The following is a 25016-nucleotide window of genomic DNA, read 5'->3' as shown; positions in this document are numbered from 1 at the left end:
GTTCTTCTGCCTTGGAACCAATACGCAGTATATATTCTGAGGCAGGAGGCGAGGGTTAAAAAAAAAGAATGAAAAAAGACAAACAAAGCCTTCTAACAAATACAGGAAAGCAGACAGCGCCACAGGCAGGCCCAATACGGGTGCTCCTTTCTCCATGCTGGGCAACTTCCGCCTCTGAGGCAGGCAGGCTCTGATTTGGGATGAGACCCTCCTGCCTTCGGGGCCCGCCTCTAGGAATGGCAGGGCTGAGACTGTAGGGAGCCAAAGCCGGCTCTATGCCACACCCCGTGAGCCCAGGGGCTACTTTGGGAGGGCTTCCAGCCGGTGCCTTCAGAGCCCACCTCAAGCATTCCCACTCCTCAGATCTGGCCCATGGAACTACCCGAGGAGCCCTGCCTGACCAGCCACACTCTCAGTTTCTATCCGGAGGGTGTCCACAAATGTCTGATCAGCAAAGCGACTAAGGAGCTCCTGGAACAGGAGGAGGAGCTCATCCCCCTTCGGGCAGAGAATCTAGATTTCGGCTTTATTTACTAATGAAAAGGCCAAAGAACAAATTGGAGCCTCATTATCTTCTCTCGGGATCTGCCTGTGGCACTGTTTGTCCGGTCGGACACTTCTGGCCAGAGTCAAAGGAGACTTTCTCAGCGGCTCTGCCGGTACCCAGCGCCCACAGGCCAGAATCGGCACCGCCCCCCTCCCCCCCCCCCCCCAGAGGCGCGGAGGAGGAAAGGGGGCTTCGACAAGGGCCCCAGCATAAGTGCGGAGCTCAGCCCACACGCAGCAGGACGTCTCCTTCTGCCAGTTGTGGGGACCTTCATTTGCCCCCTTTCCAAGCGTGCCTGTAGCGCGCTGCTCTGGGACAGACACGGCTGGGCTGGCTTCTCTTCTGTGTGAAAAAGCCTCCATATTTGACCGCTGACAGGTCTCCTGGAAGCTCTTTTGTTTCCAGACTGAACATTACCAAATCCTGCGATGAGAGAAGCAAAGACTGTGCTGGAGACCTTTGGGGCCCTGGGTCCAACTCCTTTATTTGTTTATATATTTATTATTTCATCTTTCTTAACCCCTTCCCTTTTGTCTTGGAATCAATATTGTGCCCGGAGCACACCTTGGGCGCTTAATCGATGCTTATTAAATCCCTGAATCGCTTGGAGGAACGCTCAGGCGAGGAAGGAGGGGGAAACGGCGAATCTCTAGCAATTGTTTCAGAGTTTGCCCCTTCCAGGACCACCTTCCCCCCCACGGCTAGGGAAGAGGGGAGAGCTCGGGTGTCCTTCCCTTCCTTGTCCCTGTGGACAGGGCAATGGCCACTGCTGGGCAGCAGGAGAGGGGGACAAGGGCTCCCCTGCAATGGCAGTTACTGTCCTCAGAGGAAAGTCCTTCCTGATGTCCTCTTGTCTCTGGCAAAGCCCCTTGTGGATCTGGTTATGGAAACAAGAATATCTACTACGTGCTTGAATGGAGAATGGAGGGACCAGGGTTCTAGTCCTGCCAGTAAGCAGACAGATGCCCTGGGGACAAAGGTCAGTCTGGGTTTCTGTGGCTGTGATTAGACAGGGAGCCCTGGAGGGTCTCTTTTGATATCCCTTAAGCTTAGCACAAAGTAAGTGCTTAATAAATGCTGACTGCCAGTGTGAGGCAACCTCCATGTATCCCTGGCGGGTATCCCAGGTGACTAAAGGTGCAGCAGAGGCATTAACACCAAAACCTGTGAGTCAGCTATGGGCTACACTGGAGAGAGCACTGGGTCTGGAGTCGGAAGACCCAAGTTCAAAACCTGGCTCTGTCCCATGTAATATAACATCTGTAAAGAGCCTTGCAAAGCTTACAGCATGGTTTAAACATCTAACTATTATTAATATGGCATAATTATTGTAGAGGCAGCTGGGGGTACAAACAGACCAGCAGGCAGGGGATGGAGTGCTAAGCCAAGACTTAGAAAACCCTGAGTTCAAATTCAGTCTCAGATATTACATAGCTGTGTGATCCTAGGCAAGTCATTTAACCCCTATTTGTCTCAGCTTCCTCATCTTTCAAATCTGGGCAACTTCCCAAAGCTGTTGGTTGTGAGGATTGTAAGGGGTAAGGAATCAGCAGTGAGGAGGAAGGAAGGACTCAAGCAGTTGGACAAGAGAAGCGGTTTATTTCTTCTTCACCAAGAGTACCCCCGCTAAAAATAGCCTGGTCAATAAGGAGAGCAAGCAACTGGGCAAAAAGTAGGAAAAGAAAAACACAGCAGCTTCAAAGAGAGTTTGAGAGGGTAGGTGGGGTGGGCAAAAAGCCTTGGAAGGAGAAATGTGGCTTAAAAAAATTTTATCTAGGCTATCTAAACATTTTAAAAAGTTCTTCTCCGACTAGTGGTTGCCATCAATGTAAAAGTTAAAATTAAATCTCAATAATAATATTATATTTTAAGAGATTTATTAATGATCATTAGAAATCAAGGAATAAAGAAGATACAAAATAAAGACCACGTGCCCATGGTTGGTTAGCCATTTTTTAGTCAATCCCACTCACCACTATCAATGCTGATTCTACATCAGAGAGTGGGAGCCTCCATAACCCACGCCTTTTATTCTCTGTCTATAGGAAGTACTTAATGACAGGAAGTCAGTGGGCTCTTGGGATATGTAGTTCTTTTTTTTTTTTTTAGGGTAACAGATTTTCAATCATACAGGATCAAATAAGAGATTTTTAAAGTGTTTAGCACAGGACCACCAGGTACACAATAGATGCTAAGTAAGTGTTTATTTCCTTTCCTTCCCCCTTCTGTGACCTATATTGTTGTTTAGTCATTTTTAAGGCTCTCCATGGCCCCATTCTTAGTAAAGACACAGGAGGGGTTGGCCATTTCCTTTTCCAGCTCATTTTACAGATGAGGAAACTGAGGCCAACGGGATGAGGTGATTTGCCCAGGGTTTACACAGGCAGTATCTGAGGTCAGATTTGAACTCAGGTCAAATCATTCTTCTGGGCTCTAGACCTGGCATTCTTCCCACTCTGCTACTTGGTTGCCCTATGTGCCCCAGGGCAAATTATGTAACATATCCAGGTTAGGACACAGTGGCCTCCTCACATCCCAATCAGCTCTAAATCCTTGTTTTATGATCCTTTAAATTTGGATTTGAATCCCAGCTCAGCTCTTGTTGCCTAGATGACCTCTCATAAATCCCCTGGCCACTTAAGGCCTCAGTTTACTTATCTTTAAAATAAAGGCATCTTGGGCACAGTGAGGTGGTTCAGTGGATTGAGCCAGGCCTAGAGAGAGAGGAGGTCCTGGGTTCAAATTTGGCCTCAGATACTTTCTAGCCATGTGACCCTAGGCAAGTCACTTAACTCCCATTGCCTAGACCTTACCACTCTTCTGCCTTGGAGCCAATACACAGTATTGATTCAAAAACAGAAGGTAAGGGTTTAAAAAATGAAATAATAAATAAATAAAGGAGTTGGACCCAGGGCCCCAAAGGTCTCCAGCACAGAATCTTTGCTTCTCTCATCACAGGATGTGGTAATGTTCAGTCTGGAAACAAAAAACCTTCCAGGAAAACTGTCAGTCTTCAAATATTGAAGGGTTATTCACACAGAAGAGAAGCCAGCCCAGCTGTGTCTGTCCCACGAGGATCAATGGGCATGCTTGGAAAGGGGGCAAATTAAGGTCCCAACAACTTCCTAAGAGTTTGGGGCTTCCCCGGATAGTATGTCCTGTCTCACGGCTCAGGGATTGGGGATGGTAGGCAGGGGTCTCACTGGGGAATAAAGCCTTTGGATGGCCAAACAAATCCTCGGGACAGAATGTTAGTGCCCCATGAGAAGTGATGAAAACGAAGATTCTGGAGCAACCTAGGAAGATTTAGATGAACTGATGCAATATAAAATCAGCAGAACCAGGGAAATCACCTGTGCATGATGGCCATAATGTGAATGGAAAGGACCCCATGGAGACAATGGAAATGGAAGCCTGGGCAGTGATGTGACCAACCTCAGCAGCCAGGAAGAAGAGGCAGGAGAACACAGAGGTGGAGGAGATAAAGTCAAGCTTGGCCGACAAGCTGATTAGGAAACTCCATGACCACTGTTAAAATTAGCATCGGTGCTCTTCTCCTTGAATCGCTGTAGTAGTTATAGAGGGGGAGTTGTTACAAGGAGTTGGCAGACCCAATCCCATGCTTGTCTGGTCCCTTAATTAGTTAATTAAGTCATAAACGGTTGACTGGGGGCTATCGTTACTTGGATCATAGATTTGTTTTTACTTCCTTTGAGAGGGGCATAGTTTGGTGGATGGCATCTGCTGAAGAGTTCTGATAGTCTCTTCAAACTACATGGGACAACATGTCTCGTGCCCTCTAGAACATCTCAGATGGCAGTCACCTGAGAAGGTGCTTTCCATTCTCCCTGCCAGTTTAGTGTAGGGTTGCTCTGGCAATTGGACAGATATTAGTGGGGGCTAAGTTTCATGGAGGGGGGTTGGAGAAGAGGTATGAACTGATGCCTCTCCCTAAAGAAGAGGAAAGGAAATTATCCAAGATGGTGGACGAGAACAATGACTAATTCATATGTACAATTAGTGGAAGCTTAAGGGATGTCTCCCAGATATTTCTGAAAGATCTCCAAACCCTCAGAACTGTGGGTTTTAAGAGCAGCATCAGGGGCAGCGAGGTGATACGGTGAATAGAAGTTGGGGGACCTGAGTTCAAATTTGGTCTCAGGTCTTTGTAGCTTTGTGACTCTGGGCAAGTTACTTAACCCTGTTTGTCTCACCCTTGCCCTTCTGTTTTGGAGTTGTTACTAAGACAGACAGTAAGTGTGTAAGACAAAAAACAGGAGTAGCAACAGCAGTCCTACCTGTTCTGAAAAATACTGGAAGCCCTTCTCCTCATGGATACATTCATAAGTCTCTCCAAGCACTGGATTGAAGGGTTTGCTCCCTGCTCGGAAATAGCTGGATGCATAGGCAGAAACAGCAAAAGCCGCCACGTACACCTGGGAATAGGGAGAAAGGAACACAATCAATTCACCAAGCAAGCTTAGTAACCAGCTGAGGGTCATGGAACCTGGAGACGGGAAAACCTAAGTTCAAAACCTATCCCAGATAGTTATTAGCTATGTGACCTTAGGAAAGTACCTTAACCACTCTTAGCCTCTGTTTCTTCACCTATAAAATGGGGATAATAATTCCTCATATGTCACAGGGTTGTTGTGAGGATAAAATAAGATGTCTACAAAGTGTATGGTATTATGAATATTCAAATTGAGCCCCTGCAGCAGCTAGGCACACATGGAGCCCGAGTCAGGAAAACTCATCTTCATGAGTTCAAATCCAACCTCAGTCACTTTCTAACTGTGTAACCCTGGGCAAATCACCTTGCGCTACTTGCCTCAGTTTCCTCATATGTAAAATAAGCTTGAGAAGGAAATGGTAAACCATCCCAGAATCTTTTTTCTTTTTAAAAAATGCTTATTTTCCATCTTAGAATCAATACTAAGTACTGGTTTCAAGGCACAAGAGCAGCAAGGGCTAGGCAATTGGGGTTAAGTGACTTGTCCAGCATCACAAAGCTAGGAAGTATTTGAGGCCAGATTTTAACCCAGAATCTGTTGTCTCTAGGCCTGGCTCTCTATCCACTGAGCCACCTAGAAGCCTCCCACTTCAATCTCTTTGCCAAGAAAACCCCAGATGGGGTCATGAGTGTTGGACATGACAAAAAAATGACTGAACAATATTCATTGAGCCCCTTCTAGGCTGGGGGCTGGGAATAGAATGACAATCAATAGTGGAACAGTCCTAGATGATAGATTTAGAGCTTGAATGGACCTTGGATCAAGTTTAATCCCCTAATTTTCCAGGTGGAAAAATTGAGGTAGTCGGAGATTAAGTGGCATGGCCAAGGTCACACAGCTACTAAGTGTCTGAGGCAGGCTTGAAGTTTTTTCTTCCTGAATCTAAGCAAGCAATGTGGTGTAGAGGAAAGTGCACTGAACTTTGAGACCAAGAATCTAAGTTTGGATCCTACTTCTGTAAAAAATAGACTCAAATACAGGACTACAATCCCCACAAGCCTTTGCTCCACTTCCCCAAAATGCTTTGTAATCTCACGGGAATTCTGAGGTGGGCCGAGATCGAAGAAGGATTTAAGCTGGTGACAAAGGTTTTTGGGGCTCTTTTGGACTTCCGTTTTGGGGCAGGCGCGTCTCTTGCGTGATGTGAGGTTATTTTGTCTAGACCTCTGGCCTAGGCACATGTTTCTTACTTGTATATTCTTTAATCCTTAATCCTTAATAAACCGCTAAAAAATATGATACTCCTTGCAGAGAGAAACTAATTTCTACCTGCCTCAGTCTCCCCATATTCCTAAATTTTAATCTTTACACTTCTGGTGATGAGTAGCTTTGGGACCTTCCTCTTCAATGTGAGTGGGATGGACTAGGTGGTCCCAAAAGGCCCCCTACCTTTAAGGCGATGATCCTCTGATCCCTGGCCTAAAAGGGCTTAGAGTCTATTAGAGGAAGGGGGGAGACAGACTAAACCAAGCATTAAGTTGAGGGAGAAAGAGTTAACTACTGGGGGAATAGGGAAGGCCAGGGAGAGCTGACACTCTGAGCCAAGCCTGTATGGATATAAGAAAATTAGAAGCACAAAGGAAATTTTATTTATTTCTTTTTAATCACTTTCAGTCTTAGTAACAATTCTAAGACAGAAGACCAGCAAGGGCTAGGCAATTAGGGTTTAATGACTTACCCAGGGTCACACATATATACTTAAAAACACATTACCGTGAGCTATTATATTACACAGTTTGTGTTTTAGTTCTTTTCTCCTCTTTGGCCTGGGGTCAAGGATGTGGTTAAAGGGGACATTTAATAATAATAATGCTGATATTTCTATAGTGTCCTAAGGTTTGCTACACACTTTAAAATCTCATTTAAGCTGCCCACAACCCTACAAATTATGGGTCTTTAAAACCAGAACACTGGCCTCAAAGGACCATGCTGGGAGGCTCAAATGTGACCATGTCTCTAAAGACATTTGCACACTTTCAAGAGCTAATAAAAAATAGCAATTGTTATGAGGATTAGAGTTTATGTAACTTGTCCAGGTCTTTCTGATGGCCAATCCAGTGCTCTAACTACCAAGTTAGGCTGCCTTTGGAAGAAAAGGACTAGGTTGATATAAACTGGATTAGAAACCCCCGAAAAGGGGGCAGTTAGGTGGCTCAGTAGATTGAAAAAGTCTTGATATAGGAGGTTCTGGGTTCAAAGATGATCTTAGATACTTCCTATATGACTCTGAGTAAGTTACTTAAGCTTTATTGCCTACCCTTTACTGTTCTTCTGCAGTAGAACCAATTCACAGTATGGTGGCCTCCCATCCATCATTCCCAACTGAGTTGCCCATCCTCCCTCACACACACTTGACATTCAAGTCCAATAGGTCTCTGTGCAACTTCCCTAGACACCTCATTGCATCCTGTGTAGTGTCTGTGCCCCATGTCATCACCACTCTCCTTCCCCAATTCCATCTCCAAGAATCTCTGGATCCCTTTCAGCTGCCTCCAGAGGCCTTTCTTGCTCCCCCAAATTTACTGCTCTTTTCCCTGGAGTATAGTTTGCATGTATTTATATGTGGTACACTGTCTCCCACACTGAACAGAAACTTCCCGAGGGCAGAGATTACTTTTTTGTTTGTTGTATTTGTGTCCAGGGCAAACAGCACAGAGCCTGGCAAACACTAGGTGCTTAATAAATGTTTGCTCAGTTGAATTATATTGTATATGTTAATGAAGAATTTGGATTCTTGTATTCCCTAGAATTGAAACAAAGGAGCAAAAAAGCAAGGGAAGGAAAACTGCTTTCGAAATGGCAGCTTCCAGGGAATCATTATCAGCTGGGCATTTTCAGATCCCAGAGACTCTTTCTGATAACCTGGGCCTGTAACATTCATCATCACCCACAGAACACTCCGCCCTTTGGGCCATCTGACCTTCTCAACATAGGCTGAAAAGTCTGAAACAGGCCACTGGGGGGTGCACTGTGACTTCAAAAGGTTTTACTTTTCTGGGTAAAACAGGAAAAATAAAAAGCATCTGGAGCGGAAACTGAGCAAAGTGGTTTGAGGTCACCAGATTGCCTCCTTGCTGCTCTCTAGAGGGGTGATCTCTCCCAGCATGGAATAGGCAAGATTTCCTCAAAGAAAAAGAAACATAACAAGCTTCTTGTATCTTCAATGTAGGGCTGGTAGTGAGTTTTCAAAGAAAATCCTCCACCCTCCAGATTATACATCAGCAAGAGAACATCTGAGAAGGCCCTCATCACACACAAAGGGCCTCAGCTTCTGATGGACTGTACCAGTTCTCAAGGTCACAGTTCTAGGGCTGGACGGGCCCTTTGGGGTCATCCACACCAACTGCCTCATTTTACAGATGAGGGAACAGATGTCCAGAGAGATGAGTAACATGCCCAACCAAGGGCATAGAAGGAATGAGTGGCAGAGCCTGGATTTGAACCTGGGCACTTTGAGTCCAAAGCAAACCCCTTCTACATTCAGCCATCTATTCCTCTGGGGTGAGATTGTTAAACTCATTGTTCCTTCATGCCCGGGCAATAAACAATCCCTTCCTTTGCAAGTCCATCCATAGAAGTCATCCTGTCTTTTGGGAAAAACTTGTTCAATGACTTTAAACTTTCTGGCTAGTGTTCAAAGGACTCCAGAACCTTGCCCAGGCTCCCGGAAGTTACCAAGTGCCCCGTGGGTTGGCATCCACCTTCATTCCCTTGCCAGCCTTCAGGTTGCTCTAAAAGAAAAGAGCCAGCTCATAGAAATCACCAGGTATGCTTCAGCCTTCCTTGGCTGATGGCAATATATTTGGTGATAGGTCATTAACCCTGGACCAACTAGGCTTTGGGCGATCCCCCCCCCCAAATATAGCCAGGTTAAAGAAAGGAATACATAGTTCAACCCTATTTATAAAGTATGTGTGTGATTGGGTACAGGAGACAAGAAGAGCCCCTCATGGAATGGCATCCCTGTAACAGTGAGAGAGGCACCAAAAGGGGGCCCAGAAGAGAACCTCGCTGGTCTTGATTTCCGCCCCTCTAAAATGAGGGGTTGGAGAAGGTCCCCGAGATCCTGGGATTCCTATTGTGATGTGATCCACCTAGACTGGGCTAGGGGGTCTTCCTGTTTGACTTCCTAGTGTGGCGTCCTGAAGATAGGTACCCTTCCCAACGGCCATCAGGTCCTAGGGAGGCCCCACCTTCTGGAGGAGAACATTCCCTGCATTTGCTGGGAGACTGATCCTTTCCGCTCTTCTAGACAGTCCTGGCCTCCCCAAAGTTCCTTTCTCTCTTCTCCAGGAATGTCCCTAAAGAGGTTTTCTGGGGGTGTGGGATGAGATGACTTTCTGGTAATAATCCCAGATCATACCAGCTGTGGGACTTTGAGGTTTGCAGAACACTTTCCATCCCTTCTTTTCATCTGAGCATCAGGGTCAAGCTTCAGAGGAATTACTGGAGTCAGGAAGAGCCTCATTTTACTGGGAAGGAAGTCCAGACTCAGTTCTTCCCGGGCCGAAGCCCAACACTCCATCCGTGATACCCCATAGCTTCTCAGAGAGTTTCTACCCAGAATCAGGTTTGGGGTTAGTACAGGGTGGAGGGCTGAAGTGTCCACAGCTGTAGGAGAGATGCTGAGAAGTTACCAACAGCTGTGGGCCTGCAGAGCCGGGAAGGCGCCTGGTCCAGCGGCCTTAGTGACTAAGACACCAGGAGCTCCACTAGCCTTACTGTTTGCCTGGTAGCAGTGAAGGAGAGAAAAGGCAAGTTCTGCCAGGCTGCTTGAAGGGAGAGCAGGGGACAGATGGGCTGGTGGGAGGGCCAGGGTGTGCCCAGAGGCACGAGGAAGAGTCAGATGACCTCACGCCATCCCCTCTTCCTCAGAAAGGGGGGTAGAGATGAAGGAGAGAATCTTCCTCCCTTCTGGGCCTTCTTGCTGCTGGCCTATTTTAAAGGCTTCCTATAGGTACGTGGAAAGGGGGACTACATTGAGTACAATTGCCAAAAGTAAGAAAAACGTTTTTAAGGGAAATTTGCCTTGAAAGGGGCAGAAGAAGCAGTTTCTGGAGTCAGATTCTAGATGTTTACTCAGGAGTAGAGAAATGGAGCTATGAGGAACTGTGAGAGTAGTGCAGGGTTTCCCACAAGATCTCAAAGCCCAGCAGGGCCCTGAGGCCCCCCTAGCCTAAGCCCTTAAATGAATAAAAATCCATTCTGCAATATCCTTGTCTCCATCCAGCACCTGCTGATCAACCTAAAGTGCTGGTGCACTCACGACCTCACAGAGCAGCCCATCCTACTGCTGAGCTCTGAGACTTTATAGAAAACGCCACCGATTATGGTGACGTTTACAGTAGAGAACCATTCCTCTTGGGACCCAGAGGATGCTGTCCCTGCTAAGGGGGAAAGTGAACCCAGGATTGGTTGACAGCACCTTGGGGATGGGCTTTCTCCTCTGAGATGAGCCTCGGCAAGCTGCCAACCCAATGAACAGAAGATGGTGGGACTCGTCCCTGTCCACTCAGACCAAGGATCCTTACCCTATTTTTGTGTAATGGCTGACTTTGCTGAAGGCTCTGAACCCCTTATGGTCAGGATAAAATATGTAGGATTACAAAGGAAATACTTTCTATGGAAACAGTTATTAAAGTAGCTCTTCTTTTACAGTTCACAGACCTCAGGTTAAGAAGCCCGATTGACACCCGCCTCCACCGAGCTCGCTCCCTTGCAGATGTTACCCCAGGTCTACAGTAGCCCATTCCCCCCTCACCATCCTTTCCAGTGGGTCCGGGGTCCTGGATGCCTGGTCCAACAGCTCGCTGTATTCCAGCTCCTCGCAGAGGCGCTGTAGGGCATTCAGAGGCTCATTCAGCTCCACAGGCATGGCCACCTTGGACAGATCCTTCCCAATGTTGTTTCTCAGAATATTCCAGAGGCTGATGTTGCTGGTGTTGGGGCAGGGTGCCGGCAAGGAGGTCCGGCGTTGGGTCTGGCCTCGGGTCTGGCCTCCTGGGTCACTTTCGAGAATGGGGCCTGGAAGGGAATGGACATGGACTCACTTTCGGCTCACCAATCGCCTGCTTTCATGCTTTCTTTTGTTAAAATGAACTGGAAAAAAAATGAACTTGTTGATGTTTTCATATCAGCCATATCTGAATATACTGTGGTACCCAACCGTGTGCCCAGCGAGTGTTCCCTTGTGAGAAATAAAAATGATCAAGAGAAGCATCTGCCCCAACAATGTCTGACAGCGTGTCTGACATCTTATACCATCGTCCACCACCTCTCCTGGACACACAGGGAGAGGCATTCCTAACCCTTCTCCAAGACTGGTCACTCCAACCTCCCAGTGCTGGCCTTCCCTTACAGGTCTTTGCATTATATTGATGCTATTAATAAGTAGCACGTTCTCCTATTTGCTCATCTCTGCATCAGTTCATACAAATCTTCCTGTGTTTCTCAGAATTCCTCGTATGCACTGCTTCCTTTTGTCACCTCACCCAGACCCAGGTACCATCTTGGTACAACCGTAGTTGCCTAACAATACTAAGTTCTCATTTCTAAAACATTTTATGGTTTAGAAAGAACCCCCCCCCCTTTTTTGCTGTTCCTCTCATGGGACATTCCATTTTTGGACACCACATCTCATTCCTGGCTGTCCCCCAGGCCTAGAATTTCTCCCTCCACCCCACACACCCCACCCCTGCCTTCTGGATTCCTTCAAGAATCCAATCCAATCCTCCTCTCTGCAGGAGGATTTTCGGTCCCTCCTCTCCTCCCATCTCCACAGTCATTGCCTTCCCTGGAGCTTTTGTATGTTTGGTTTTTTTTTGACATGTTGCCTCCCTCATTAGAATGTGATCTCGATGATTTTGTCTTTGTATCCCCAAGATTTAGCACAGTGACTGGCACCTAGTAATCAATTAATTAATGCTTGGTGACTGAATGAAAAGTACCCTGTAGGGTTGGGAGTGTGTAGATATTAACTCATTTTATAGAAACTGAGGTTGAGTTAAGTGCTTGCCTAGAGTCAGACAGCTTAGAAGGGTTTGACACTGGATTTGAACTCAAGGCTTTCCGACTTTAGGTCTGGTGTTCTATCCATTGCATACCTAGTTGCCCTAGGAGGTGCTCTACAAACCTTAAAATGTTAGCAAAATGCCAATTGTTATTATTCCATACTGAACAACTAGGTAATTCAGTGAATTACCAGAAAATGCTTCATTTTTCAATATTGATAATGTATAAGGACCATCGATATTCAGGTGATAGAATGTTCATAAGAATAATAACAATGGTGAGTTTCATAGCATTTGAAGATATGTTAGATACATTTTAGCCTCACAATAACTTAAGAGTTATTGAGTTATCTCATTTTACAGATGAGGAAACTGAGGCTAAGGGTAGTCAAGGGATTTTCCCCAAGTCACAGAGCTGAGATTTGGTATTTGAACCCATGTCATGTCTCCCTTAGTCCAGGTACAGCCTTCTTACCATGACACCATGAACTTTCCAGTCTCCTGGTCCAGGTCTGGTCTGTAGAGAAGACTCTAGAAGTTCAGGATCCAGAGCTTCTCTCCTCTTCCTTTGCTCATCAGTGCTTGTCCTCAGAGTCTACAGCTTGCCCATAGCATGTTGGTTTCTTTCCTAAGATGCTCTGGGTGCTAAACTCCATCTCCGCCGGCAGGTCAGTGCTTAATCCCTTTGGGATTGTCAGGCAATCACTGTCCGTGGTACCCCACCAAGATTCAGGGAAAATCCTGTTAGCAGACAGCCCACCCTGGCACCACCTCCTCACGCCCAGGCTGCCTGGCTGCTGCAGTCCAAACACAGCTGTGGGCTCAGGGTCCCAGGGCAGACCCCCTGCTTCTGGAGTTGCCAGTCTGAATGTTCTGGCTCCTTCCTTCCAGCCAAGAGGTTCTTGGCCTTTTCCATCCTGGGGCTAGAGGAAATACGTAGGTCTTCTTCCTTCCTTCTCCCAGCTTCTTCCACCTTTTCTGAATTCAGGTTTCCTGAATTTAAGGCTGGTGCTCCAAATGACCTGTTGTTTTTTCAATACTGTTTTTGATGAGGTGGTAGATTGTTTAGTATTTAACAGCATTTATTATGTGCCTACTGTATGGAGGGCTCCCAACCTAGATGCAGGGGGTGGGGGTGGGGATAGAGGCATAAGCTGTTAGCGCTGCCTTTAAGAATCTCATAAGCTAATCATGAAGACCCGGCAGAGAGAGAAAGAAGAAAGAATAGATGGCAATGTGCAAAGGGCAGAGGGTCTCATCCTGTGAGGTTCAGGGTTCAGAGAGCACTATACCACTTCATCGATGGAGACTTCCAAGTGACGCCATTCTCTTCCTGCCTGCTCCCCAAGATTATAGCCATCCACTGACTAGCACCCCCAGCCTAGGCCTGCCTGCAAGCCCCTGCGGTTGGTTCTCCCTGGCACCAGCTGGCTGGAATCCTAAACCCATGGAATGGCTTCTCTAGAGCTAAATCCTCCCTAAGTCACCAGCAATGAATTGTTTTCAATGAGTTCTGATCACTGGGAGTTCGGTTTGCTCCCCAAATCATTCAAAGCCTATTAGCCATTCCAAGAATCAAGCAATGTCACCTCAAATATTGTAAGAAAAGGATCAAACTCTTGGCATCCTTTTTAACAAGATAACTTCAATTGGTCGCTGGAGGTGTTCTCGGGACATCTCATGGGGCATAGCCTGACACTTTCTAAACTGTGATTCTCTCTCCCATCCCATCTGAGGATGATGTAGGTGCCCTTCTGACATAGCCCTGGATGCCCACCATGTTACAAGCCATACAAAGGACACTTAAATACTCTAATATTCCAACAGAGTGGGGAGGTTGCCTGGGGTGGAGGAGAGGGCATCAGAATCAGAGTCAGGGAGATCTGGGATCCAATCTCACCTTAGACATTTCTAGCTGTGTGACCCTAACCAAGTCATCTAACTTTCTTTGGGCCTCAGTTTCCTTATTTTGTAAAATGAGGGGGTTGGACTCGATGGCTATTTGGCTATCAGGTCCCTTTTAGGTTGAGCTCTTGGATCCTCTGACCTGTGATGGTCTCATGAATGGAGCTCCTCCTGCTAGGTACGCAGGCCACAACCCAGTCCTGTCTGCCCAGTCTGGGTGACTCTCATCTATGTCCTTCTATAAATTTCCCCCATGGATTCCATCCAACATGTTGGCCCATCCTCGATTTCCCTTGGTATCTAGAAGGTACCAATGGAGCCTGGAGCCTGGGGTGGACATCGGTTATTCTTGGCTCTTGCCATATGGTTGACCCTTCTTTTGGAGCAAACATCTCTTTGGAGACATCTTTCCTTGGTTTCTCCCATTTGGCAGCCAGCTCACACCCAACATCTGCCTCTCCATTGTGACTGGTCTTTGTCATCCTCATTTTCCGTCCTCAGTGACTATCTCATTCCATGGCTGTGGCCATAGAAAACCAAAAGGATGCAGAAGGCATGATATTCCATGATGCTGTATTAGCTTAGGGGCTTCAAGCCTGTGGCATTGAACATATACAACAGGGGTGTCAAACCCAAATAGAAATGGATCCCTGCAGGCCGCCTTTTGATTTAGAAAACCACAAATTAACATCGTCTATATTGCAACATATTTTTATTTATCTGGATAAACATCTCCCAATTCCACTTCAATCTGATACAGGCCACTGGGGAGTTTGCAGGTCATGAGTTTGACACCTCTGGTAAACAGTAAAGGAAGAAAGATAACCCTGAACATGAGCAGCTTAATAAGATGTTAACATATTGATTGGTGCACCCACCAGTCCACTATGCTCTAAGGCTCCCATGCCATATAAATGCTTGTCTTTGGACCATTACATCTCCATGCAGGGACTATTTCAGAACCAGGTCTTAAACTCCTCACTTGCAGTAATTCTTCTCTATGACTAATCCGGTGAGCATTTATTAAGCACCAACTATAGACAAAATCGTGGCTTAGAGGATGGGGATACAAAGACAAACAAAGAGTAGTCCTTATCCTCAAGGACTTTCCATTCCAAGGGAGGCTTCACAGATCCCTGTACACAGCCGGTGCTTAATAAATGCTGCTTCTCCATGAAGAGAAAAGCCTTCCCCTTCAGACAAGAAAAGGTGTTTTGTCCGTACCCAAAGTCTGTCTCTCACTATCCAAATCATTGCTGAGGTTATCCACAGAGGCATTATCACTTACATCGCTGACGTATGAGTCATCATCAGAGACCTGTGGGGAGAGACAAGCGGGCTTCATTAAGCTAAGAATTCTAGGACCACACGGTAATGAGCTGTGAACAAATAGCAACTCGGACCATTTCCCCAAATGGCTAACTGCTCCTGGAGTTAGGACGCATAAATATTTTTGATACATTATAATCATCCTATTTTCCTGGCCATCTCCTCCAAACTTGTGAAAAAGTCATTCCAAGTCTATTAGCCCTTTACTGGAATCAAGTAATATTCATTCTTAAGTGCTCAGGCTCATTATCAGAAAAAAACATCAAATAAACCCATGGAATCACCATTGTGATGATAAAGCCCCACTTGGGAGACGATCATAAGCCTTGATTCTTTCTGAATTAGTTAGGAGAAAACAGCCAGACAGAGTTGAAGTTTCCAGCTTTATTAGCCATGAAAATAGGATCTCGGGAAATCAATCCCTTTGGCGAGCTTGCGAGGAGAATGCTCTCACTATTTAAGAAGCCCCGTTGTAGGAGCAGCATCCCCCATTCTACAGGACCTCACGAACTAGGAGGATTCTTGCCTGCCCAATGAAGCAGGAGAGCACTTGGTGGCACAGTCAGCCATCTGCTAATGGCACTGTATTCATCTTAAGGAAACACAGGTCAAAGTCCATTGGGACAAAGGCTAGAGGACAGCCAAGTCCTTCACTGCTGTGGAATTTGACTAAGATGAATCCATTCAATAGAAATTGTGAGCGGAACAAGAGGGGCTCAAAGTCCACTTTGTCATGGCCAATCTGCCAGCGATCTCAATTTAGTAGAGCCTTGAGAGAGAGCTGGCACATTCCCCTTTGTCTTCATGCCTCTCCTGGAAAGAACTGGATTTGGGGATAGAAGGTTGGTATTTTGTTCCACTTGGGAGTCTGGGAGTTTTTAGGGCATGGGGAAGAGGACAGTCAACTTGTATGAAGTGATATGGGGCAAAGAGTTGCTTAATTGATGGTAGAATAAAAAAAGCCACACATATCTCTACTCCCATCCCACTCCAACCTGGGCACTCTGGCCACGTACTATCAGGTCTTGTCATCACAGAGAACATAGGATACAATTAATTAGCACATATGTAAAGCATTTTGTAAATTGTATAGCACTATATAAAAGCTAGCTGGTAGTAGTAGTAACAGTAGTAGTAGTAGCAGTAGAAGTAGTAGGAGTAGTAGTAGTAGTAGTAGTAGTAGTAGTAGTAGTAGTAGTAGTAGTAGTAGTAGTAGTAGTAATAGTAGTAGTAGTAGTAGCAGCAGCAGCAGCAGCAGCAATTGTGGTTATCATTCTGGCCCAATCACTAAAGCAACCTAAGGAAAAATAAAATGTAAATAAAGCTCAAACCTCATTTTCTGAGGAGCTCGGAGATAGTAAGACTTCTTGGGCGTCAAAAAACTCAGAAAGGGAGTCTGTGATGGAGAGCCGACTTTCATTGGAGAGCTGATGGACGAGGGCTCTGCCTTCTTCTCCAGAGATCTCCTATTTTAAAACAAAACAAAATAAGACACTCAGGAAAAGTATCCAGAAACTCCTAAGGTGTGAGCCAAAGTAGAGTCTTAAAAACCATGGCAGGGGCACCTGTGATCACACTGGGATTTCAAAGCAGGAGAGAGATCCAAAGACCAGGAAGACCCAACATTCATGGAACAAAATGGAAAACAAAGTTCTCTAGGATACGGCCAGGCCATTACAGAAACACATCAACGCTTACATTTTAAGTCAAGGGGATAGTCTGCCCAAGGAGCCACGTACATTTATTTTTTTCATTTGGGGGAAAAAATCACCTTTCTCTGAAATGGACTTCCCATCTTCTCTATTTCCTCCTACCTCTCCCCTCTATCCAAAGGCTTCCCGATCTTTTGTGGTCCTCATACTACTAGGTTTCAGTAAAATTTCCCGTTGTTGTTGTTCATTTGTCTAAATCATACTGACTCTTCATGACCCCATTTGGGGTTTTCTTGGCAAAGATACTAGTGGTTGGCCATTTCCTTCTCTGGTAGCCTAGGCCAAGCTGAAGTTAAGTGACTTGTCCAAGGTCACCCAATGGGACTGAATGTCCGAGGCTAGATTTTTACTCAGGTCTTCCTGACTCTTGGCCCAGCGTTCTCTCCACTGAGCCACCTAGCTGCCTACACCCCTTCCTAGACTCCTAGTTAACATTAAAGAAATACATTGAAGCAATTACCACAGCTTTGTACATTAGAAGTAAAGAGATTCATTTTAATAGGATAATAGAGATATTACCAAATATTCACCATCCTCCCTTGCCCATGTTCTCCTGCCCCTTGGGAATACAGTGCCACAGGCTGGGCCCTCCTCCTCAATCTCATCTTCCACCGTCTAAATTCTACCTGCACCAAAGACCTGAGTAGACTTGTGTGGTGGATTCATATTGATGTTCATCTCCTTCTCCTGGTGAACAGTAATACACCTCTCACTTGGGAGGACACAAGCTAACACAGGGCAGGAAGAGGAAACCCCCCACTACTACCTGGCTCCTTTCTCACCTCAAATTTCTTTTATCTGTCTCTGAAAATGCAAGAGGTCAGGGCAATAAGGCTGGAAAGCATGCCTCTTCTCGGCCCTCCAGGATGGTCTCCAAATCTCTGGCAAGGCTGCTATGCCATTCAGAGCTTATGCTCACAACAAGACCTGCACAATCCTCATTGTGTTCTCTGGAGTGACCATCGGGAAAAGCCTCAGGCCAATGTAGTTCAATTACGTAGAGGGAGATGGAGCAAATGGCCTGCCTGGGCCTCTCCAACAGCATACTTTTCCATTAAATGGCTTCACAATTCAATCACGATGGCTAAATGAGTTCCCTCCCTGGCACTCCTAGATCTAATAACACATCTGAGGCTGGCTCTTAGAAGATGTTGGCGAGCCAGGAAAAGGAAGATGGCTCCTCTTATAAAAGGGTGAGTGTTCTGGCCTCATTACACAGGCCAGGAGCACAAAACCTGTCTGAAGAAAGGGCAGGCCCATAAAACAAAGGCGCCGAGCATGAGCATTCATTTTAAAATTATGGTCAAAAACCAAAAGAATTCTCCACTGAAATCCTTGTAACTTGGGTGACTTGAGTTCTCAAAGGCTGTTCCAATAAAGCACCAACTTTGGAAGGTTCCATCAAGCTAAGAAGGTGTGGGAAATGGGTTTAGTGAATCGCTCTGAATCTCTATTCTGACAACCAGCCTATCCTTCTTCCATGGGGTAGAGAGTGGTCGTCAGAGGATGTGAGTTCAAGCCTGACCTCTGACACATACTACATGTGTGACTGTGGGTAAGTCACATAAGCTTTTTGGGCCTCTGTTTCCTTATATGTGAAGTGAAGATGGCCTCGGTGGTCCCTTACAGATCTACACCTAGAATCCAATGAGTCTAAGAATGAGTCAGCAGCAGGTTGACTAAAGGTGGGTGCATTTCTCATCAGCTCTGAACGATTTTCCTGGGGCACAGAAGGGTCACAATCTACCCTGGTGAAGGGAAGCTAGAAATGAGATCTACTCATCCAACTCAGGACACCATAATCATTTCCAAGAGGGTACCTCACAATTCTTATGCCAAAAGGGAAGAAAGAAGAAAGGATAAAGGAAGAAGGGAGAAAAAAGAAAGGAGGGGAGAAAGGACTAAAAGAGGAAGGAGGAAAAAAGAAAAAGAAAAGAGAAAAGAAGGGAAAAAGAAGAGAGAAGGAAAAGGAAGAGGAGGAGGGTAGAAGAAAGGTAAATAGAAACAAGCAAGGAAAGGAGAATGGGAAAGGTTAGAACATCAAGTGCTCTCCGGGAGGGCAAGGCTGGAGACTGGGGAGGTAAGGCATATCGAAGTGGGGCCCTGGGAGCACTGGTGATCTGGAGCATGCAAGGGTCATGCAAGGGAGCATGCTCCCAGAGTCAGGGAATGCAGAAGGCACTTCTGAAGACAAATTTCATACCAGGGCCAAATTCTACCCTCAGATTCCAGGGGGTAACTGCAGAGCTTCCTGGGGGCAAAACAATGACATTTTTCTTGCTGGAGAAGTCCACTGAAATAACAGCTAAATTAGCACCTGGGGCAAGAAACCAGGAGAAGTTTGTGCAGCGTAGCCAGGCACTAGGTGAATAAACCAAAAAACAGCACAACTGGGTTGATTCCAAAAAGACTCTGGCAGGGTAGGGCACTGGGCCAAAATGAAAAAGCTAAAAATTAACCGGGACAAATGCCAATCTTGGCCTTTGGAGGCAATGTGCTACAGTAGAAAAAATGTCGGGTTTGGTGTCAGAGTCCCGAGTTGGAATCCCAGCCGCAGAGCTGGGGGATGTTGGGCAAGGAGCCTCGGTTTCCTCATTTGTCCAGCAAGGGCATTGGACTGTGGCCTGGAAGGGCTCGTACAGTTCTTAATATTGGATCCTCTCACCTATGAACTCTTTTAGGTGGGCATTACTAGAGGGCAGATGTCATCAAAAACAGCCAGGACAGGAGCGTCTTGGGCTCCAGATTCAAATCCCCAGTGGCTACAAAGCCCAGGCAATGATAAAGCAAAAATGTCTTTGACGTTCTGGATGAATGATTAACTCCAGGGTTAGCCAGTGGAGAGTGATCATGCCCCTGGCTAGTACTCTAATAAAGTGATGAAATGGGAGGGGGCAACAGGAACTAAAATGAGCATTTGGAATTTCCAGGGAATAACTTGGGTTTCCATTTACTATGACAAGGTGCCATCTACAGAGGATTTCACCGGATCCTCAAGGCAACCTCAGGTCAGTATTATCCTACCCATTTTACAGAAGAGGAAATCAGCGCTCCTGCCTCTTCCCAGCTTGATGTCGGCTTCTCCCCTTCATAAACCCACACTGGCTCTACTCCCAACACAGCACACTGGGCACTTTGGGGCTTTTGCATACCCAGAGTTTGCTTCAGGGCTCATCTCAGGGCTCACGTCCCCCTCTGAGGCTTTCCCTGACCCTCCGTCCTCCCGCCCCAAGTTTGAAGGACTCCCTCCTGCCTCAACTGTACTACACTATATCAGCGGACGTGCGTCATATCTAAATATCTCAAGCCCTCAGCTGGGCTGCTTGAGAAATGTTTGTTGAACTGAATTGAATTAGGTGATTGTCCAAGGTCACAAGGCTGATAAATGGAGCTGAGGCTCAAACCTAGGCTTTCTGGCGCCCTCAAGTCCAGGGCTCCTTGCGCTGTTCTGGAACAGCTTTTCCCATGTACCTTCTCAGGCTATCATGATTTCTTTCACTTCCACATTCCAGCTCTATCTCTTAGGTAATATTTAACTAACAAATGGCAATCTTGACTAAGATCTCTTTAACCAGTTTCTCTGATGGTTGATAATGGCATTATTTGTCCCACATTGCTTAAGAATTCATGCTGGCCAGGGGCAGCTAGGTGGCTCAGTGGATGGAGAGCCAAGCCTAGAAACAGGAGGTCCTGAGTTCAAATCTGCCCTTAGATACTTCCTATCTGTGTGACCCTGAGCAAGTCACTTAACCCTCATTGCCTAGTGCTCACCACTCTTCAGTCTTGGCCCTTCTCCCTCTCTCTCTCCTTTAGGGAGGTCCTACCTTGTGTTTTAGAGCTGTGACCCAAACCAGAATCCAGGTCTTAAGGCATCAATGGAATCCAATGGATTCAAGTTTGAGAGCAACCAGTTTAGGAATGATTTCCTAGAAATTTAATAACATTAATGATGATGATAGCTAACATTTATATAGCACTTAACTATGTTCCAGGCACCGTGCCAAATGCTTTATAATTATTGTTGATCCTCTCAGCCACCTTAGGAGGTAGCTACTATTATTATTCCCATTTTATAGACTGAGGTGAACAGAAGTCACTTGCCTGGGTTCACACAGCTAGAAAGCAACTGAGAGGCTGGATTAGAACTCAGATCTCTCTGGCCTCAGGTCACTGTGGCACTACCTAAAACAGGCTAAGGAAATCCACCGTGGACCTTCACAAACAAACCGAAACCCTAGAGGGTTCAACTTTGGCAACGAGGGAGTTGTTGTCATGATGTGTTCCTTTGGAAATTGCCGTGCCCAGTCCCAGGGAAAGAGGAAAGGCGCCACAGGCCATTCATGTGGTCACTTGGCCTTGAAGCCTTACACAGCGACGTGTCCTAACAATCAGGGGATGAAGCTACCCTTGGAAAAGCCTGGCCCGCCTAGGAAGGTTAAATCACATGCCTCGGAGAAAGCAGGAAAGACAACAAATTCCAGAAATCATGGGGGAAACAGGGAAAGCCCAGCCCGAATCTTCTTCTGAGCCAGTAAGTGCAGCATCAGTTTCCAGAGTGGTTCTTGTGCACATGCCCAGAGAAAGAAACAAGGTGGAAACATCCTCCTGAGGCATGCAGGGTCGGCACTGCCAGCCACTTGGGAGACCAGCTCCATTCGATTGCAAACAGTGCGCTGGCTTTGATAGGCATGCTGCCATGCTGCCACTGCCACGCAGCCAATCTGCTCACATCACGGATAAACAACAAATGGCTAAAAATAAACTCCTTTGCCTTATATGCCCCCTTCCACAGCTAATTTTAGGGAAAGCGCCCATCGGGAGACTCTCCTCATTTTAGAGAAACCAGCAGAACATTTGATGAGCAGCAGTTGCGTGACAGCCGCTCTTTCTGCTGTCCCATTGACTGAGAGATTTCAGCTGTTAACATCACCAACTTCCCCTTATAGAAGATGGCAGGAACCTGTGCTCTCATTATTTACCACAACATTTCTTGAGGGAGGGAGAAGAGAATAAAGGAAGGGGAGGGGTGGTTGTAGAAGGAACAGCAAGGAACGGGAATTAGGGCTTCAAGGAGGCAATTTGAGTCTATTGATGAGAACCTCAGAAGGTTCTCTTGTCCACTTTTCCCTTCTTCACCTCTGTCTCTCTCTGTCTCTCCCTTTCTCTCTCTGTCTCTCTCTCTCTCCCTCCTTCCCTCTCCCTCTCCCTCTCCCTTTCCCTCTCTCTCTCTCTCTCTCTCTCTCTCTCTCTCTCTCTCTCTCTCTCTCTCTCTCTCTCTCTCTCTCTCTCTCTCTCTCTCTCTCTCTCTCTCTGTCTCTCTTTCTGTCTCTGTCTCTGTCTCTGTCTCTCTCTCCCCCCGTCACTCTCTCCTTTCTGTCTTTCACTCTCTCCTTCCTCTCTCTCTCTCTCTCTCTCTCTCTAAATGATACTTGGTAGAAGGTGGTGGTATTTAGGGGAAATGAAAGCAAGATAAATAAAAGAGGAAGGGCTGGCTACCTAGTACTTTTAAAACAGAGTTAGCCTGCTCTCTTAAGAAAACCTGCTCCCCCACCCCCCCATAGCCTTCAATTCTTCTTGCCATGAAGTCACAGGCACGGCACCAAGGAAGGACCAGGCTAAGTTGAGGAGCACCATTTGCAATGGGAGAAATCAGGCTGGAGATGCACAGTTGGGGAAACGGAGTCATGCAGTAAGGGGACTGCAGTCATGGAAGATCTCAGCGTACCCACCTCTGCCAGACCATCACTGGACTTGGCACCGGCAGCAGAATCGAGGAACAGTGACTCGGCATGGATTCTACGTAAGCGCTCTTTAAGGTCAGTATTTTGTGCTAGGGCCTGGAACATGTTAAAAAAGATATTGGGGCCACATTAATAGAAGATGTGTCACAAAGGGCAGGAATCGATGAGCTGGATGAGATGCGCAGGAGAGATTTGGGAGAGGGTTGGTCCATCCATTTCTACTGGATTCCACACCTTCACGTGCCAGCTGAGAAGAGCTGCTCACACGTAATGCTCTGATCCCAAGAAGAGATTGGCTCTGGGGTCCTCTCAGCAGTCTTGCCGAGTTCCACTCAAAATAACGATACTCTTTCCTTCCGCCTTCCGTCAGGTCTTAACGGGACTCTTGAACAATGAGCCACCAGATCAACGAGCCTGCTACTCATGAAGTCGACTTGATCTCACTGGCCCGTGGCAATCGTTTGCAATGAGAAGGGTTGGGCTAGATCAGGGGCTCTTAAACTACCTGGGAAGGTCATGAATGCCTTTGGTCATCTGGGGATGCCCGTAGCCCCCTTCTGGAGAGTGTGCTTTTAGATGTGTTAAATAAAATATATGGGATTGTAAAGGAAACCCATCGTATAGGAAATCAGTTACCAATAAAAATACTTTTCAACCAAGTTCAGGGGCTGCAGGTTAAGACCCTGTAGACTAGCTCATTAGATTATGAACTCCTTAAAGGCAGGGTCTATCTTTTGCCTCTATCCTCAGTGCCTGGCAATAATCAATGTTTAATGATTGACTGATGGATGATTTCTAAGATAAGATGCCGTCCAGTTCTAAATCCATGATCCTGTTATCCCCTTAGAAATGAGTCTATTCCTAGGCTGAAAGAAAAGCAATCTATCTATTTACCAGATCCACACCCAATGCCTTTCTGGTTTGGTAGAGTTTGCCTGACTTTATTTTCAACCTTGGTATAACTTGGGAAAATGTGGGGTCACCTCCACACCATTAGGAGACATCAAGGCAGGTAGGCGTTAGTGGAGAAAGTTGATCAGAAACAAAACCCAATCCCTTTTTTAAAAAGGAGAGGGGTGGGGGAGCAGCTGGGTGGCTCAGTGGATTGAGAGCCAGGTCCAGAGACAGGAGGTCCTGGGTTCTAATCTGACCATAGACACTTCCTAACTATATGACCTTGGGCAAGTCACTTATCCCCATAGCCTAGCCCTTACTGCTCTTCTGCCTTAGAATCAGTACATAGTATTGAGGGAAGGGAAGGTTTTATTTTTAAAAAAAGTAGGGTGTAGATGCTGAAAAAGTGAAAGAGACAACTCTACAAGGCCACATCTGTCCCATTCTTACCAGCTAGAAGTTTGAATTTTTGCATCACGACAAGAAGTAACGGCAGATTTTTATGATGGTGGAAAATAGGAATTAAAAATATCTCTGACTATTAAAGGCTGTGCCCAAGATGTGGCCAGACTGGCTTGAAGGCCTTCTTGTCTCTTCTCCTTTTCTTGCCTTCAATGCTATTCAAGGCTGATCCCTTTCAAACCCTCTTTCTTGTGACTGACAAAGAAAACACGCCTTCCCCACCCACTGAGCCCAGCCCTAGCTACCAGCAGTAATACCTGCCTAACCCAGTGAAAGCTAGAGTGGATGCTGGGGGTTCAATGGACAATGGGATGTTGTAGGAGGCTTAGAAAAAATTTCCTTCTCCAGATTCCCCAAGTAGCTGGGATTCATTCACTCTTTGAGCTCAATGTGTGTATACTTACCTGGCTACAAAGGATTATGTGGCTCTTCCTCTTAGAAAGGCACCAGGGGATGTTGGGATAGCTTTTCTTTGCCTTTAAGGAAGTTCTCATCCCCCCTCTCTGGTTTTCCATTCAAGGCTTCTCTCAGAGGCAAAGGGAACTGGTGTCTTCTTTGTGACATTCCTACCCATCAGAAGATCACTTATTTCCAAAAGACTGGGGTTAGGAGGGCCACAGTCAACTGTTGGTGCATACTGAATGCTTACTTTCTCTCTCTCTCTCTTGTTCAAAGGAGGCTTTTTCCCAGGGAAAGTGAAGCAGCAAGGTCAGTGAAGAAATGAATAGGGTTGGGGCTCATGGGAGGAAAGGAGTCATTGGGTCCTTTGAAAGTCAACTGCCTGGTTATTGAGCAAAGGTAAAGTTTGACTATATGTGCAGGTTACTTTAAAACATGCCTAGAAGAAAGAAAGGGAGGGAGGGAAGGAGGGAGAGAGAGGGAGAGGGAGAGAGAGGAATAGA

The 25016-nt window shown here is 46.3% G+C and overlaps 1 protein-coding gene across 12 annotated transcripts in view; it reads right to left on the bottom strand.

Moving 5' to 3' along the window:
* The window catches only part of OSBPL3 (oxysterol binding protein like 3), a 157541-nt gene that overhangs the window by 22855 nt on the left and 109670 nt on the right, over positions 1-25016 (bottom strand). For 8 of the 12 annotated variants that reach the window (XM_056800471.1, XM_056800465.1, XM_056800469.1 and 5 more), the window contains 5 exons: positions 22747-22854; positions 16637-16771; positions 15201-15294; positions 10823-11085; positions 4846-4983 (listed from right to left, as the gene is read on the bottom strand). In XM_056800471.1, coding sequence (XP_056656449.1) covers positions 4846-4983; positions 10823-11085; positions 15201-15294; positions 16637-16771; positions 22747-22854 — 738 coding nt within the window. The remainder of the gene's footprint in view (positions 1-4845; positions 4984-10822; positions 11086-15200; positions 15295-16636; positions 16772-22746; positions 22855-25016) is intronic. The other 4 variants (XM_056800473.1, XM_056800476.1, XM_056800475.1 and 1 more) reach the window with 1 other exon arrangement.

This window comes from Monodelphis domestica, chromosome 5 (assembly GCF_027887165.1).
Source record: "Monodelphis domestica isolate mMonDom1 chromosome 5, mMonDom1.pri, whole genome shotgun sequence".
Taxonomy (NCBI): domain Eukaryota; kingdom Metazoa; phylum Chordata; class Mammalia; order Didelphimorphia; family Didelphidae; genus Monodelphis; species Monodelphis domestica.
The sequence above is the reverse complement of the archived record's forward strand: the minus strand, read 5'-3'. Positions and strand labels throughout refer to the sequence as shown.